The 18,073-nt window shown below is 39.3% G+C and overlaps 1 protein-coding gene across 1 annotated transcript in view; it reads left to right on the top strand.

Moving 5' to 3' along the window:
• Window positions 1-6,239, top strand: part of ZNRF2 (zinc and ring finger 2) — a 50,245-nt gene extending 44,006 nt beyond the window's left edge. Inside the window, exons 3-5 of the mRNA XM_053467033.1 lie at window positions 3,552-3,657; window positions 4,387-4,466; window positions 5,881-6,239. Of these exons, the coding sequence (XP_053323008.1) occupies window positions 3,552-3,657; window positions 4,387-4,444 (164 nt within the window). The 3' untranslated portion in view covers window positions 4,445-4,466; window positions 5,881-6,239. The remainder of the gene's footprint in view (window positions 1-3,551; window positions 3,658-4,386; window positions 4,467-5,880) is intronic.
• The last annotated feature ends 11,834 nt before the right edge of the window (window positions 6,240-18,073 follow it).

Here is an 18,073-nt window from a genome sequence, read left to right as displayed (position 1 = left end):
GAATTCAGTCATTCAGTCATCCATCCACCTTGCATGAGTTGCAGGGAGCTGAAGGCTGTTGTGATATTTTAAAATGACAGGCAGCTCCTCCTGTATCATCCATCATATTGGCTGTAAAGCCTAGATGGTGCAGTAGTGCATACTGCAAGTCGTGTACTACTACAGTATACATTCTATGTTGGAACTTAAGGTTTTTTTTTTGTTTTTTTTTAGGATTTTAGAGTAGATATTTATTTCGTTTCAAGTCAAGTCCGAGTAAAGCAAGATGACTGTTATGGCTTGCTGGGCTGGGCTTGTCTGACAAATACCATATGGATGAGTGTGAGGACCCAAAATATTGCAGGTGAAGGAGTTAGATGAGTCGCTTCTAACTTAGAGGGCATCAGTGAAGTAAACGGTTACCCGCAGTGATCTCTATGATGTTAATTTAAACGGTTATTATAAACAAATCCAGTCATTTATGAGTGCACTTTATATGCGCTGAATGCCAAGCTACATTCAGATACTCCCAGGGTTTTTTTTTGTATTTTGTTTTTTGTTTACTGCACTCTTCAGTGTAGTCTTGTGTAATTGAAATGTCCAAATGCCAGTATAAATTACAGCATGAAAAAGGCTGGGAAGTGGAGAAAAGTCGGATTCTGCAGAATGCATTTGCAAATGGGACACCACATAGTTGGGGGATTTCTCAACAATCATAGGCATATGGGAACCCTACCAGGTTTTGACTTGGAGTATCTGGGTTAAATGCTGCATCTTCTAGGCTCTGGGTTAAATATGTCAATATCAGAGAAGGACAGCTACATCTGGTCGTGTCCACTCAAAATAAAAGAAAATGTATTAATAAATTACTGGCGCTAGCCTGATCTCCATGCATGGCTAGCCTGCCATAATTGGCAGCCAACCCTGGGATCAGGGCCAGACTGGCGATCACAAGACGGCCCTGCCGTTTTTAAGTGCATCAGCCACCTGATTTCCGGCCGACAGCTGGATATATGAGCCGCACACTACTTTTTTTTATTATTATTATTATTATTGTTTTTTTTAATGCTCAGTGTGCAACTTGGCGTATTAAGCCACACGCTGCAGCACCTGATCTGCCACTGGAACAGCAGATAAGGTGAGTGTGGGGCACCATTGGCCAGCAGCCCATACACAGACACGTGGTAGTCCTCACTGAAGGGGTTGGTATTGATCACGTCATGTTACGCAACAGCCACCAGATAAATAACCAAAAAAGCAATTAACTTTAAACACTAATAAAAGAAGGAAAAAGTTGGGAATGGCTGAGTTTGGGAAAGATGTATACAGATAAGATTAGTTTGCTAGAAAGAAGAGGACTATCTTCTCTTTGCTAAAATGTACACTGGAAAAATGACATTAAGGAGCAGCCATCATTATGCAATTGCCCATGGGGCACGTACCTTTTGGCATCTGTGAGAGGGTGTAACTCGAGATTTCAGCTGCTTAGGAATTTTATAAAGAGAGAGCTATACGGGAAATGCTGATCTGACAGCTTGCCTTTAAAATAGAAAAAAATATATTGTAATGCACCATCAAACACAAAAAGGCTATTTGGGTGAGATAGTGGACATACTGCCTAACACACTTCACACCTCTTAGTACTTACTCATGGATGGCAGAACAGGAGATGCAGCAAAATACATCAACGTGAAACTTATAAGTTGTTTGACCTTTTCTTCCTTTTCACTGTGATTTGTGTCAACTGGTACTGCCTTAAGCCAGAAGTGTATTGGTGGAAGAGGGAGAAGTTAAAGCTGGAGCATTTTAAGTGGACTTTCTTCCTTTGGAGTGGGTCCTCTGGATGTCCTTCACAATTAGAAATCTGCACAAAACTCTAGAGAGTGAAATTTGAAAGATGTCTTCCGTTATGATACTTTTCATGTTAGGTAAAAACCATAGAAGGTAGTACGAGTCTTGGCTTATGACACTCCTGTATGGTCTTCTATGTTTGAGGCAATACAATTTTTGGCTAGCCTGTGTGGCCAAATCCAACAGTTGAGCTCAAATTGCCAAAAAAGTTAGACCGGTCAGGTTGCCCATGCAGACCCCTGTCCAATGCCAATGGGCACGTGAGCATAAGAACTGAACCACGGAGCAATGGAAGAATGTGACCTGGTATGATGTATCACGTTTTTTCTTTTATATCTCATGGATGGCTGGGTGCTTGTGTGTCGCACCAGGATGTATCCATGGAGGCCCCACCTCGCAACTTACAGGATCTGCTGCTAACATCTTGGTGTCAGATACCACAGCACACCTTCAGAGGTCTAGTGGAGTCCATGCCTCGGCGGGTCAGGGCTGTTTTGGCAGCAAAAGGGGGTCATGATGTTATGGCCCATCGGTGTATATTGATTAAAACGAAGATAAACAAGGACAAAAATAATCAAACTGGGCTTTTTGTCACATAGCAAGGAGCATGGGTGTAGGCAGCCTCCAGACTTTAAAGCAATCATAATATCTCCACCCAAAATGGGTGGTGAATCTCAAGGGACATAGACAACAAAAATAAAGGTCTTGTATATCATGAGGGATAAGTACCATACTCAAAACATATAGAATTCTAGCTCACACCTACTAAAACAGCTGTATGATTGCATTGGCATAAAGGAATTCTGTTAAATGTATGGCAGTGTTGCATACTGGAAAGTAAAAATACTTTACCCATCCCGCTGTGAACAGACATTACTCTGTCGCAGCACTAGGGGCTGGTTTGTAGGGTCTGAGAGAATTAAGTAATTCGTGCAGATCTGGGTATTGCATATCTTAAGCCTACCAACCTTCAGACTCTTCTGTGTCCATACATCACTAGTATCAGACTAAGCTGTTTCTGGCAGACATCAGAACAAAATAACTGAAGGTACAGTACGTTGAAACAACACACCCATTATCAACAGATCATCAAAGACAGGATACTAACCCAGATGGAGCAATACGATCAGCAAACTGTATAGACTTAGTCATCCAACGTCTGAGCGCCATTTCTAGAAAAATGTTAAACGTTCTGGTATGCTGACCTACAGGTTAGCCATGGGTGGTAGCGGTGGAACAGGATTAAAGTTGGCAGATTTAGGCGTGGTAGTGTTAAATTATATACGCGGTACATGATATACGCAGTACGTTCAGTTGTTTAGTCTTTACCTGTAGTGGCCTCTGGTGGACAATTTGCTAGTGTAAAGTGAAAGGGGGAATTACTGTGTCGCTTATACTGTGTTGGTTTTTTTTTGCCTTATGTCTTTGATATCAAAAGGTTGTTAAAAGTGCTTTTTGTACCTTTTATATAGTAGATGGGTGTTTAGCCCATTTCCAGCACTGACTTTCACGCTGCGTATTGACATTCTTCTAATTTCTTAGAATACATATTATGTCCTAATGTGAACTGACATTTTGTAGAATATAAAATGAAACAGTACATGATTTGAAGTGGACAGAACATATGCTCTTTATTAATTGCATACATCATTTTCCTTCTAGGTTTCTTTTATCACATTCACGTTTAAATTTTAAAAGCTTGCATTTCAATTTTTCAACAGAGGACGTGCTAAGTAAAGATGCTGGAGAATGTGCAATATGTTTGGAAGAGCTACAACAAGGGGACACAATAGCGAGGTTACCGTGTCTATGCATATACCACAAAGGGCAAGTATTCTTTGGGAAAGAACCCTGGTCATAGCTTTATTAACGAAATTCCAAAAGTTTAATACTTTTTTTTTCTCTATTTTCTAAAGTTCTCTAACAATTCTATTGTACCAGGAGTAATGTTTGCTAGTCTTATAGTTTTGCTTATACAGTGCTCTGTTAACAAAAGGGATAGGCATCGGTGCTATTCGTGATGGTCATTTAACTATGTAATACATAGGCATTAGTGACTTCCACAAGCCCTGTCAAGGGCACTGGTGACTTTGTCCAGACCCTTTCCTATCATTGAGTAAAATGTCAAGCATACTTGTCTTCGCAATCATGAGATTAAGAGGTCTATGTAGAAACTGATGTTGAGGGTCTGAATAATGTAGCATAGCAGTTTCAGGAGAAACTGTCAATAGTTATCTAATAATTGAACAGTTATTCAAGTTGCCATCAATGCATGCTATGTGGGAGATGGGGACAAGGTTAAGGAGGTGGTCCAGCCATGGGGGGAGTGGACAAGAAGACCCAATTCCTGGCTAAATACCAACAGTGTGCTCAAACGGTCCAGCAATCTGCTTTCATTCCTGGAGCCTTAGGGGCAAGACCAAAAGTTCCCAGTCTTGTGTATGCAATAGTTCGGGGGGGGGGGGGGGGTAAGTTATTAGAATGCTGGAGCTGTAGCTTGATTACAATGTGTATGTTTAAAAAGTTCTCTAATTCTACTTCTCTTCTGGATACCAGGTGCATAGATGAATGGTTTGAAGTAAATAGATCTTGTCCTGAACATCCTTCAGACTAAAGGACTATGCTCTCTTCCAAAGGTAAAAAAAATTCATCTTTATTTCTGCCTTAGGCTTTTGTTTTTAAAGTGTATGCCTTAGTATGTGTGTGCTTTGGTGAAAAACTGCCCTTAGAACTACACTCGTTTGGGCAATTACAGCCTTACAATCTAGTAGGTGGTTGAAGGGGAAGTGAAAGAGTAGGAGAGGACTGCTTAAATATAGATGAATCGATTCAGTCAGGAGAAAGTCTGACAGAATGGGGTGAACATGTGAAATCCATGCAAAAATGGGTGCGAAAGGTATTTAGTAAACATACCTGGGCAGTTCCCAGGAGGCACTGCTCCCAACCATACAATCTAGAGCATGCCAACTGATCCCAGGTATGCTGCAAAACAAATGGACACCCTGATGACATTCACTGCCACAAAGCAAAACTGGTTCATGAATGGTTTGAGGAACACAATGAGTTCAAGGTGTTGTCTTGGACTCCAAATTCCCCAGATCTCAATTCAATCGAACATCTGCGGGATGTGCTGGACAAACAAGTCTGATCCATGGAGGCCTCACCTCACAACTTACAGGACTTAAAGGATCGGCTTCTAAGTTAACCCACCTTCAGAGATCTAGCGGCGTTCATGCCTCGACGGGTCAGGGCTGTTTTGGCGGTCGAAAGGGGGGCCTACACGATATTAGGCAGGTTGTCATAGTGTAATGGCCGATCTGTGTATGTTAAAAGAAGTGTGTGTGTTGGCATCCAAAGGTGTTTGATGTTCAAGGCCAGGGTTTTGTGTGGGCCACGCCAAACTCATCCAACCGTGTCTTTATGGACCTTGCTTTGTGCACTGGGGCACAGTCATGCTGGAATAGAAAAGGGCCTTCCCCACACTGGTGCCACAAAGTTGAAAGCATAGCCTTGTCCAAAATGTCTTGGTATGTTTCATTCAGTCAGTTTGATGAATTGGTGTGGAAGAACTTGACTGGCCCGCACCGAGCCCTGACCTCAACCACCTTCGGGATAAACTGGAACGGAGATTGTGGGCCAGGCCTTGCCGTCCAACATCAGTGCCTGACCTCACAAATTCTCTACTGGATGCAAAAATTCCCACAGAAACACTCCAAAAAGCTGAAAAAGATTAATGCTGCAAATGAATGCCTATTTAGAATGCAATGTCCTGAAAGTCCTTGTTGGTGTAATGGTCAGGTGTCCCAATACTTTTGTCCATATAGTTAGTGTGCCAGTGCTAATGTTAGTTTGGGAGGGGCAGATAGGGCCAACCCATACTTCTTTTATGTTTTTAGAATTAAATAATTTAGCTATGTGTGTAAGGGATTGTAACTGCCATCCTATTCGCTAGCTTGTCCTCAGGTTGTGTAGTATCTCATTTTACTTGGCATTTGTGATTTACACAGCTATTTTACTCATTGTTGCTGTTTTGTATTGGTTTCTTTATAGGACTTTGCTCTTCTGCATTCATGAACTGAGTAACAGCTGAAAGGAAAAGCCTATGAACACGGCAGATATCCTGAGAGCTGGCATTTAAACAGCCTAAGACCTTCACGTTACTGTGATTCTGGAACACCGTTGAAAACATCTAATCAAGACTAAGACACCCCAGAGAAGACGTTTTATTGCCTCAGAGATCAGTGTGCCAAATATTCGTAACAAGGACACACACAGGGATTTTTCCAAATGCTGGACATACTGTTTTGAAAAAGAAAAACATGAAAAAAAAAATGCCCCGCCATTCCTGTTAATGAACATTTTGTATATCGGGCCAAAGTTGACCTACACGTCATCCAGCAGTTTTGTTTTTTTTTTTCGTTTTTTTTTTTTTTTTAGTAATCTGCTGAGGTCTGTTTCATTTTTTTCTCTTCTCCTTCAAATGACATTTCTTATATATATATAAAAAAAATCTAATTGTGTATCTAATTACACAACCTCAGATTGAGACATTTCTAGTAATTTCTTCCCAATTTTTCTTGTTAGATGCCAAATTAATAACTAACTGTGTAAACCCGGTTTTTTGTACTTGACCGAAAAGAAATGTGAAAGCGTGCATATGTGCTCGCTTCAGTAGTAGTGTAAAAATGGTATGCTGTTGCTGACCAGATTCCAACGCGAGTGAGAAATCCATGTCTAGATATGATTTGTTGCCAGATTTCTCCACTTGGCTTCAATACTGTCGATACAAATATGTCTCTGTGAGTACGTAGAATTTAACCCTTTCATCTCGGAGAGCTTCTCTTTGTCAGCATTAGACACTGGTGATGAAACCTTTTGGTTTAATAAAATGTTTTCAAGCAGTCAGGGAACCTAAGCCATCAAAGTGCCATTACGGTTATCATAGGCTAGCAGCATCTGTTTACATCAAGAAACATCCAACTATTGAAAAAATGCAAATATCTGTTTTTATATGTAAAGGGCTTTTAAGCCCAAACAATCTTATTTTTTGTTAGCTACATTAGGTCTAAGGCAAATTAGTTGATGTAGAATTGGTTGTCATGATATCCAAACATTCAGAAGTCCTCACCCTTAAGTGGGCCAGACATAATGGTGAGAGAGCGAAATGTGACGTTTCCAACATGGGCAGCCATAATCCGGCACCAAAATCCGATTTTCTTTAACTTTGTTAAAGTGGCACCTAAAAGAGCCATTTTTTTTTTATTTATAGAAAAGTGTAATATAATAATAAAAAGAAATTATTATAACTCAAATGCATGTATTTTTCCCCAGGGCCCTATTCCCCTCGTGCTTTCTGTTATGTGATTGATATGTCAGTGACAGACTGTGTCTACAATAGCGGTGACAAAAAGTACCACTAAATAGAACCCCAATATATATGAACATCCGTTCCAACAGTCTTTGAATTTGTTTCAGAGGCACGTTACTTAACAATTCATGTTTTTAGTAATTACAGAAGCTTTACGTTCACAATATTTTTCTAACTAGGTGAGATCAAAGCTAATCTACATCTGAAAAGATTTACCAGGTTATTTCCTGTATTCAACCTCTCAGTAGATTTTGTGGTCAACATAGAGTAATTTGAAGCCACAATGCCACTAAAGGAAAACAAAAGAAATGTAGTATTTAAAATAGAATAAAAATTCAGCGTACGGCTCCCTCCCCCGGTTAACACACTGCACACAGTCTGGAAAATATTCTGGGCTAGTTATATAATACCGCTCTTTTTCTTTCTTTTTTTCTTTAAATAAACCTACAAAATAGTATTGACTCTGCTGCCTCCTACTGGATAGTTTGATAAGTGTCTGACCAAATGTGTCCCATCTACCATGTCCTGGTGCTGTAGCATACAGAATGATTTTTCAGCAAAACACTGCCATAATAGTTAAAGACTGTTTACTAAGAAAAAAAATGCACCCATTGTTTCTTGGACATACAGCATGCCTATATCTTGCTAACCAATAGTATAAGCTTTTTGGTTATTGGTACACTATTATATTAGGGTTGTGGATTTCCTCTAGTGGTCTTAAAGGGGCATCAAAAATGCATATTAAAGTACTTTGTACGCATGTCAATATGCATTCTTTAGCAGAAAAAGATGCACTGTCCCATCCGTTGTGAATTTCAGACCAGTCTTTGCTGCTTAAAGCAGCTTATCAGCGGCAGGAAAGCACTGCCTTTAAGATTGGTGGGATTGCTTTCTGTGCATGCACATGAGGGGGTTCTCATACGACCCTAAGCAACTCCTAGCTGGCACTCTGTTAGTAGAGGTGTGGCTGGGGGGACAGATGCATTAGTGGATTCTGATGAATCTTGCCATGTGTCAAAATTTTTAATTTAAAAGGACGCAAGGCTGTCATATGAACTCAAGTGCATGTTATGGCAAGGCAGCAGTGTCCCTATACACCACGCATATCCTACAGGTATAGACTTTATGTGGACCTGCTGCTCCCATAATACTTAGCCAGCATCCTCCTGGGAAGTATTTCTGTTGAGCATGGTGGGAGTTGCTGTTCATTGGTCAAGAAAAGAATGGTTGAACACCTTTAAAGCCATAGTCCTACTTTGATGAAAGGGTTCTAAAGTTACACCCTTAATGTTTAGCATCGCCTTGAGTCGGGATAACACAATCAGTTTTCATCACTGACGAGCTATGAAACTCACAGATGAAAGGGTTAGTGCTGTTATGCGTCTTCTGTTTAACCAGTTCTGAAGAGTGAATACAATTTTTTTCACCTATGCAATTTTTTTAGGAGAAATAATCCTTCAGTTTTTTAAGTGTTGTATTAATTTTATTTTGTACGGGTATCTAAATCTGTTTCAGCCATCATGGTACATTACACTGAAACAAAGGTTATAAAAATGGTCATAGTCCAGGTGAACGTTCTGCCTGTTTTTCTTTGACCACGGTATGACTTGAATAGGGTCCGTTTATCAATGACTTAACATTTATGGAAAAATTAGATGTCTGGGTTTCTTCAGTTGGCATTATATTTCTAAGCCTTAATATCTAGTAGATCTCCATCTGGGTTTCTGAATGTTAGAGAGGAACATATTGGCCAGGAAGGGGGTTATTATGCCCATGTGTGCGATGGCAATAATATATCAAGCAGACCTACAAAACCATCATAGAATCTTCAAAGCGTGGTGTGAGAAGCATCAACCTGAATGGGGGCTTTTATCTGGTGCAATTATACTTAATTGCCCCTCCCTTTTATATGGAACAATTAAAATGCATAAAGTCCTGCATTTAGAGACTACTAAAAAAAAAAAAAAGATTTATTGACCTATAAGTCAAAAAACATTGATTAAAATCCAAGAGGCCCAAGTGTTATATGCATATACAACAATCATCATGGCTATTAATGAAATGAACATAGGTTCCGTTCAGGTAGTAGAACTGCAAGGTATGAATGGGTGTTACTGTTGGGGAGCCTAGACAATCCTGAAAATACTATGACAATTGGGAAATGTTGCATCCGGCTGGATGTGAAAGGAACTTGGAATAATTTTCACCAAGTCCTATTGCAGAGACAGTCCCTCTCAGAAGTCACTTGGGGCCCAGTCTGTGACAGCAGAGATGTCCCTTTTTGTTTTTATGGGATGGTTATCTGCATGAGAATAAGCATACATTGCTTTTTAGAGCCCCATGAACTTTCTGGCTCAAGTTTCTTCTCAGTGGTTTCTAACTTTGGTTCTCAAGATCCTTCAGTGTCTCCTGGTGGCAACACAAGTACTTTATCACTCAAGTGCAAGTAGGACATTTGTGGTGTATCATGAAAATCTAATGCTGGAAGACCTTGACTACTAAAGTTGGGAATCAATGTATGAGATCAGCAATACTTGATTAGCCAAATGTTACTCACTAATGTGCCAGAACTATCATTCTCTATTATGAACTATATCTCTGCCATCAGTTCCGTGACAAACAGACTCACACATTCATATCTGGTACGTCATTCTCCACCAGGAAACTGATTTGTTCGCATGTATTCCTGAATGTTGTCAATGGATATTTCTGAATGTAATGTTCTCAAGCATCATAAGGGGCATTTCCTAAAATCTCCCAGTTTTTTTTTTTTTAAGATAAGGTGTATCAATCAAATCTGTTCCATTTGACCTGTTCACTAGTTATAGGACCTCCATTCTTCATTATTTAAGTGAGCGCTTAACCTTTTAAGGCTAAATGTAACTAGAATTCCCAAAAGGTAACAGATTCCCCTTTGATTACTGAGCATTATAATGTTTGTTTTCCCCCTACACTGGGAGACCTCAGTAAATGCCCCTTAAATTCTTAGAGCAGTGCTTTTGGTTTTATTACATGCATATTGGTAAATGACCATACATGTGACCCAGTCTTCTCTGTGTGTAAATGCATTGTTATATGATATCGATGAAATATGAACTGGTTTTTTTTTGTTTAAAAAATGATCCATCTATTAAGGATCACATTACTGGGGCAACTGAATAACTGTTTCTCCTGCTTGAGTTTTAACACATTTTTTATGATTCATTTTATGATTAATTTGCAATACTTTTTTGTTATCCAAGGCAGGAAATGTAAACTAAACAATAAACCATTAAGACAGATTTCGCTCCAATGAAAACTCCCGATTCATTATCTTAACTATGAAATAGAGTATTTTACCCCATAGAATAGGGATTTTGGCTGTTCTCAATTTGGCATATCCAAAAACTCCTGGTCTGTTTGCAGGTCTCAAAACTGAATTGAATTTGTTGCTTTTTGTACCGAATTGCGTTACTGTGATCCATTTCGAGGTAAATGTGCCTTCTTAAATAGCTGTGGTTTTAAAGGGGGGGGGACTGATGTAAGTGATATGTTATGTTATTGTTGGCATCCAAATTTTCATTACATCTTCCAGGTTATATGTAACAAAACACCGTTCCTGAGATGTTCCTCTGGTTAAGATCATTCTGCAGTCCTCTTAACAGTAATCATTTCTGTATCACTATACGTAAGAAAACAGTTCATTAAACTACCTTTAATATTGGACATTTTAATATTGTGCCTGTCTTGTCCGTTATCGCTACAAAATCTGTAAATGTGCACCTGCAAGTGTGACATCACAATGTTTTTTCTCTTCCCCCACAAAGCAGCAACATGTGGCCTTGAACTTTAGAGCCATCTTCAGGAGAGTCTGGCGTACATCTCCATGTCCCTACCTTGACTACAGATGTATTGTTTTTAATGTAGAAAGTCTTAAGTTGTGGGCTGAGGAGCATTAATAATAATAATAATTAATAAAAAAAAATACATAAGGGACCATGGATAAAGCAGTTTGATTAAATGTATTAAAAAGCATAAATATTCACTGTATACACATTATTCCTGTATAACAATAATAAAAACAGTACAACCTAGATTATAACACTCATACACTTGTAAGTACTATACTGTGTCACAATCACCCATACAGTGGTGTAAAACAAAGAAACAACAGCAAAAATAGTTAACATTTGTAGAGGTCCAAATAAGTAGTACTAAGGTAGGAATGATGCCTTGGGATGGTGTTTGTACAAAGGAAAATGGGCAAATGATGAGGGAACCGGGAAAGAGGGGACTTGGGGATTAGTCTTTCTCTTCAATATTAGCAAGTCACCAGAATCAGGAATCTGCACTCACTCCCCACAGGAACTCAGGTGCTTAGCTGTGCCAGGAAGGGCCAGCTCCCCAGTAAATCAAAATAGAAAAAGGCTCCAGGCACTCATGGGTTCCATCAGGCAGATTTATTGGAAGAGATGAACAACAACGTTTCGACCTCACGATGAGGTCTTTATCAAACTTGATAAAGACCTCATCGTGAGGTCGAAACGTTGTTGTTCATCTCTTCCAATAAATCTGCCTGATGGAACCCATGAGTGCCTGGAGCCTTTTTCTATTTTTTTTCTCTTCAATATTGTCAATGACGGGGTGTTTTTATTTTTTAAAAATCCGGGGAAAGGCATGGCTAGAGATGGGGTGGGCAGCAGGGCAGGGATTTGACCACTTTGCCTATATTTCCCATCCGGTCACCTTGTACTGAAATGCACTGCAAGGTGGCCTCAGTCAAATGGATACAGGAGCTTGGACCCATGTGTATGGAAGTCGGTCTGTATGCCTGTGCATATTCCCATTAAGTGGCTTTAAGTACCTTTTCATATTAGTGCAGCAACGTTATAAAAGAAGTGGTATATCTATGTTCAGATTTTTCTTTATGCTGCCACGTATGATGGATACTTTATTATGTCTGTGGGCATTGTTAGCTTTCATGTTGCTTTATAGGAGCAAAACTGCCCCACTAGTTTTGTCTATGGTGCTATTCCTGTCCCTTTAAATATGATTCCTGGGTATGCAACAGATTTGAGGCTTTCAAAACCCAAGCTGGAGTCTGTTGTGACTGTAAGAAGGAAATGTAGTTAATCGAATGAGCAGCCAAAGGATTACTAACTGCCACTGTGGTGCGTGTTTCAATATAATATATAATTACATATTTATTACATAAATATTAATATAATATGATATTCTTATATTTTTATAATATACTGTATTTGCTCGATTATAAGACGACCCCCCAAAATCAAAATATTAATTTAGGAAAAAAACAAAAAGCCTGAATATAAGACTACCCTATAAGAAAAAAGTTTTACTAGTAAATAATAATTCATGTAAACTAATTTTCATATTTAATAAAAGCAATCACACTGCTATCAAGCCAAGGCAGCCAGTACATGCTGGAACCTGGGGATGATAGAAGTGTGATTACAGCCTCCCTATGCCATGCTACCACCCCCACCCCCACCCCCTTACACATCCATGCTATCACACACACACACTCATTCACAAACATTTAAATACTCATTCATTCCATTAATCACACATACTTCCTCAACCCCCCCCCCTTACCTGAACTGCAGATCTCCCACTCGCAAACTTCTGCAGGGGCCCGGCTGTGCGAGCAACTTCTCTGGCCCCGCCCCCAGAGGAAGGAGGGGGGAGGTAGAGTTATGTGAGGACTGTGCTACCTTCCTGTTCTCCTGCTGCTAATAGCAGAGACGCTGCTCGCGATCAAAGCCCGGTAAGCAGCACGGCCCCAGCAGAATGAGGTCTGATTAGAAGACGACCTCGATTATAAGACGAGGGGTATTTTCCAGAGCATTTGCTCTGGAAAAAACCTCGTCTTATAATCGAGCAAATACGGTATATATAAATATAATATTTTATGACCGTATTTGCTTGAATATAAGACAAGGTTTTTTCAGAGAAAATGCTGGTCTTGTATGCAAGGTCGTCTTATAATCGGACCACGTATAGGAGGTATGACTATAAAACTAAGATCCAGATCCCCTGCAGCGCTACAGGGGACCTGGATCCTCCTTTCTGGCAGCCGGTGACTGAGCACCTGAGTGACGTGACATTCTAGCGCTCAGTCATAGAAGCCCCCGCGAGTGCCGTGCAGAAATGGAGGTTGTCCACGCACCAAGAAACCAAGGAGTCTGAAGCATGGAGGACAAGTCTGGGAATGCATTGGTCTGAGGGGGGGGGGCAGAGTGGCAAGCCGGGGGCCAGATGTGAATAACTGGGGGGGGCAGGTTGACAAATAAAAGGAAATAAAAACAAGAAATGCATTTTTCTAAATCATAGCTTTTAATAAATATGAAAAAAAAGGTTACATGTGAATTAATATTTACTAGTAAAACTTTTTTTTTCCCTATAGGGTAGTCTTATTTTCAGGCTTTTCACTAAAAAAATATTACTTGGGTTTTATTACTTTAGAAGTTATGGCAAATGCCTATTTATTACTTAATTCCCACATATTATTCTCAAATATATTATTTTCTCAATATTAAGTATTCTTCATAAGTGAAGTGCAAAAGTCAGTGTCATTGACTCTGGCTACATTCAAACTTGGCATGCTCCAGAGTCATTGGGGACTATTCACTAAAGGAAGAGTTGGAAGGAAAGTTTGCAGGAGAGTAATGGCTTTAGCTCCTTACATCATTTACTATGAAGAGCCAACATTGTCAACTATCTCTAGCAAGAAAGGCTGAGCTGGCCCTGCATGATGTATAATTTGACAGGTGAGTAAACTGAAGAAATCTCACTTTTAACTAGTCTTGGGCACCAGGGGGCTCTTCATGTTCGTCTTCGGGCTCGTCTTCGCCTGTTCCTGTCTTCTCTTCGGGCGAATATTCGTGGAAGTTCTTCGTGTTCAGTTTTTCTTCGTTTTTTTCCGGTTAAGGGGTTAATACGGGGTTAACGCGTACCGCAGCAGCTCTGGCGCCAGGAGTTTAAATGTCCGTATGAGCAACTCTATTGGTCGTCAGCAGGGGGCTCGTCTGCCAATGGTTGATGGCAGACGAGCCCCCTGCTGGCGACCAATAGGGTCGCTCGTACAGACATTTAAACTCCTGGTGCCGTAACTTGTCCGGCAGATGCCATTGGTCTCCCTGTTCTCTTCGGCGTGTCTTCGGAACGAACACAAAAACGCACTCTTCGTGTTCGTTTTCATGTTCGCCCGTTAACGAATGCACAAGTCCACTTTTAACCGATTTAACCTTACTGTTGAAACCACAACTCTTGCAAACTCTTCAGTCAACTCTTTCATTTTTCATTAGCTACTAACTTCAGTTGAAAAGTTCAAAAAAAAAAAAGTTTTTTTTTAAATGGCTCGGTCACTCAACTCAAAAACTCCATTACTCATAACTCCGTTTTAGATGTTGAAAGTAGTCAGCTTGTATAAAAAGGAAGTGAAAGTGCAGCAGATACATTACCGAGTGAGACATGCCTTTAGCTTTGTTCAAAGAGTGTACAAACTGTGGCTTTACTAAGAAACAAAAAAAACCTACTCTGTTTGGTGGAGTGTTGGAATTAAATCCACTGATACATGCAGAAAGGGTAAAAGAAAATACATAAAACTTAACTTTTAGTATATTAAGAGGAAATAAAAAGAAATACTGTAACTGTTACTTGCCTAACAGTCAAGGTGGGTAATTGAAATGGGAGCAATAATTATATTGTTAAAAATTTGGCAATGGTGGGACTTGTCTTCTCTTTTCCTAAAATAAATAAAAAAAATAGCAATTAGCCTGACTACGATGCGTTTCACAGGCTACAGGTGAAAGGAAGCCGGAATGGAACAGGTGAAATGCCAGGTCAGGTAGTTAGGATAATTGCTAGACGTGCAAATGGGCCAAAAATAATTTTTAGGTTCATTTTGGGCCGTTTTTTTTCCGCAATGAATTACATTCCCTGCCCATTTGATCCTACAATTCAGGTAGAGGACATCACAGAAACAGCTGTCAAGGTGAATTTAGAGCAATATGGCGGCTCTTCTGGTGACGTAATCTCCCTGATCCTCCAATCCGATTGTTTGTCATCGCAAGAGCCACCACTTTTGCGAAGTTCCCACCAGGTTATGTCCGCGGAGATGTGGATTAACATAGCAGAGAACAGAGAAGATGCCGAAGTGGTCGGCGGAGAAGGTAGGGAAACATTTAGAGAGCGTGAGAGAGAGAGGGTAAACGAGGATGAGCGTGTGGGTGGATGTGGTCCCACGTATTTTGGCTTAAAGTTCTGCGTATTTTGGCTTTGTTTTCATCCGATTCGTTGGAGTGGTCTGGCTTAATTTCGTGGCTTTGTATGAATCGCTATGTTTACCAAAATTCAGTACATTTGCAAATCAAATTCAAATCCAAATGGACAAGTCTACTAATGGCTACTGTTTAGGAACGATACTTTCTAGCTCGGTGAGATATTGCATAATCTATCTAACTATCATGAAGATCACTATCGATTTTTAATCAGACAGTGTAGGGACTGAGAGAATTAAGATATGGCATCTTGAACTTCGGTTACAAGTCCCTTCATTGCCTAATTGTTAACAATATAATTTTTGCTCCCATTTCATGCCAGGGCCTGTAAACCTAGGGGAGAACATGGCTGCCCTGCAGCTCAGTGCACAAGGCAAGAGTCTAATTTGCAAATAACATAGGGCTGCCACAAGAGCTTAGGGACTATTGTGTTAGAGCACCATATCTCGGTTTACATGCCAGTCCACAAACCAGGCCGGTTTCTTGATCAGCTTTGAAACAGCTTGCTTTTCTTCTTTGCATTCAGAACTTTTGAGTCATGCTGATCAGTCTATCAGGAATGACAGATCCTGGGTACCATCACCCTCTGAACAAACATGAGACCACTGTTCCAAACCTGTTGCAGCAAAGGACCCCTAAGCCACAAAGTTTTTTTCTGTTCACCTTAACCACATCAAAAATTTAAGCTATCTAAAATACACCTTGAAATGTAAATTATCAGATTTTTAAAGCAATGAAAGGTGTCTTCCTCTCTATCTAAAAAGAAACGACCTCATCAATAAATATCTGGATTACACCCATTGGAAAAACAAGGCGAACAATTATACCGCTTCCTCAATTTCTGTATAAAATAGTAATATGTGAGGTCAATTGTTTTTTCTTTTTTTGTTCAAACCTCAGGGTTGCAGGTTCAAATACCGAGAGGGTCATCTTAGGGTCATCCTTCCGAGTACCATTTATTGGGTAATAATAACATCGCTGAACTTGGTTCCCCAGGACATAAAATCATGAACGTAATCTTCCAGGTAAAATTACCTTGTTTATAAGTAGTAATGGTTGGCTGATTTTCCAGAAGCACATGAAACAGTTCCTCTTCTGTTTCTTCCCAAAATATTATATCCCTTAGATGATTTAACAATGGAACACATCTGCAGAAATAAATAATTTTCACAGCAGCATACTTCTGCTTTCTGAGCTGCCAGTTCGAAGAATTTTAGATTTGATGCAACATTCTTGGAATTTTTTTAACATTAACATTAAACGGCAGAGGTTCACACTGTCAGACTCGTGTTAAAGTTTTGTGTCTTACCAGAACTGTTGACCTCAACATTATGTCAGCTGCTGACCAAATAAATGTTCATCCTGTTGGAGGCGTGCAGCCTCTCACGAACTTTTGCATACAACGAAAGTTGCAGAGCTCAATCAAATAAAATTCCACATTTATATTACCCGTTTTGTTTTTCCGTACAAAAAATACGTTTCCAAAATTCTTATACATGAGTAGTGAAAACGAGCATTTGAATAAATAAAATACATCTTATATTCAAATGAATACAAAGTAAAATGTCAATACTGTTCGTCAGACTTTCACAAAATCACCTTACACAACAAAAGTACAAATGCCAAGTCCAAACCAGGCAGCACGATCTTAGAAGTAATGCTTGCAGTCCTAACCTATAGAAAGGAATACGATTTAGAAAAAACCTCAGAACACAACACAAATAAAATGTTTAAACTATATCAAAATATATTGCTATTTTCACAGCAGCTCTTAAAATATTTCATTAATTGAGAAACTCTGCAGAAAAATAACTGTATATACCAGAGGCTTTTCATATGTACTTAAATACTTTAATTACTTCAAATATGTATATAATTAGATATTAGTTTGTTCAAGGGTCTGTCTAAAATCCAGACTGCATGCTGAAATCATGCTCCCAAATAAGCAATTTTGACTTTCTAGGCACAGAATACAAATGTCCAGCGGACAGATGACAATTATATGTGTTCTTATCCCACTGAGTAGGGGGTTAATGTGGGTACTATTGCTCGTGGTAACAGATCTAAAAAAAAAACATAACTTGGAGAATTTATAAATATAATGAGAAACACCCATCTGCCGAAGAATATATAGAAAATACTCATAGAAGGGTTTTGAAAAACAAAAGCCCTGTGTAAGTATTTTGTTATATATATAGTCTTTGGGACACGGGAGTTCCTCACTTTATTTGTAAAGCACTTCAATATGTTTTTCTAACTTCTTGAGGTGGTAGGACTGACATCTATTGTTGAGCTGTTAATGTATTTAACTTTGTATATAGTGCCTGAAAACATATTGTACTACTTAGTAATAGATATATTATGTTTTTTTTTACCATGTAGCTTTTCATTTTGTTTTCTGTTTTATAATATACAAGCTCTGAAAAGTGGACCTGAAGATGACCTAATTTGATTTTTGTTTAGTACTTACATGTACAAATGTATTAGGATTGTAAACTCATTGTTGAAGAACATTCTCTTTTGGTTCATACGTCTCTATTCTTTGTTTTTACTAAAGTTTTTTTACAATAAAAATGTTTGGTTAAGAAGCATA

The sequence above is a fragment of the Spea bombifrons genome, chromosome 5 (genome assembly GCF_027358695.1).
Source record: "Spea bombifrons isolate aSpeBom1 chromosome 5, aSpeBom1.2.pri, whole genome shotgun sequence".
Classification (NCBI taxonomy): domain Eukaryota; kingdom Metazoa; phylum Chordata; class Amphibia; order Anura; family Pelobatidae; genus Spea; species Spea bombifrons.
Note: the sequence above shows the minus strand (reverse complement) of the source record. Positions and strands in the feature narration are given on the sequence as shown.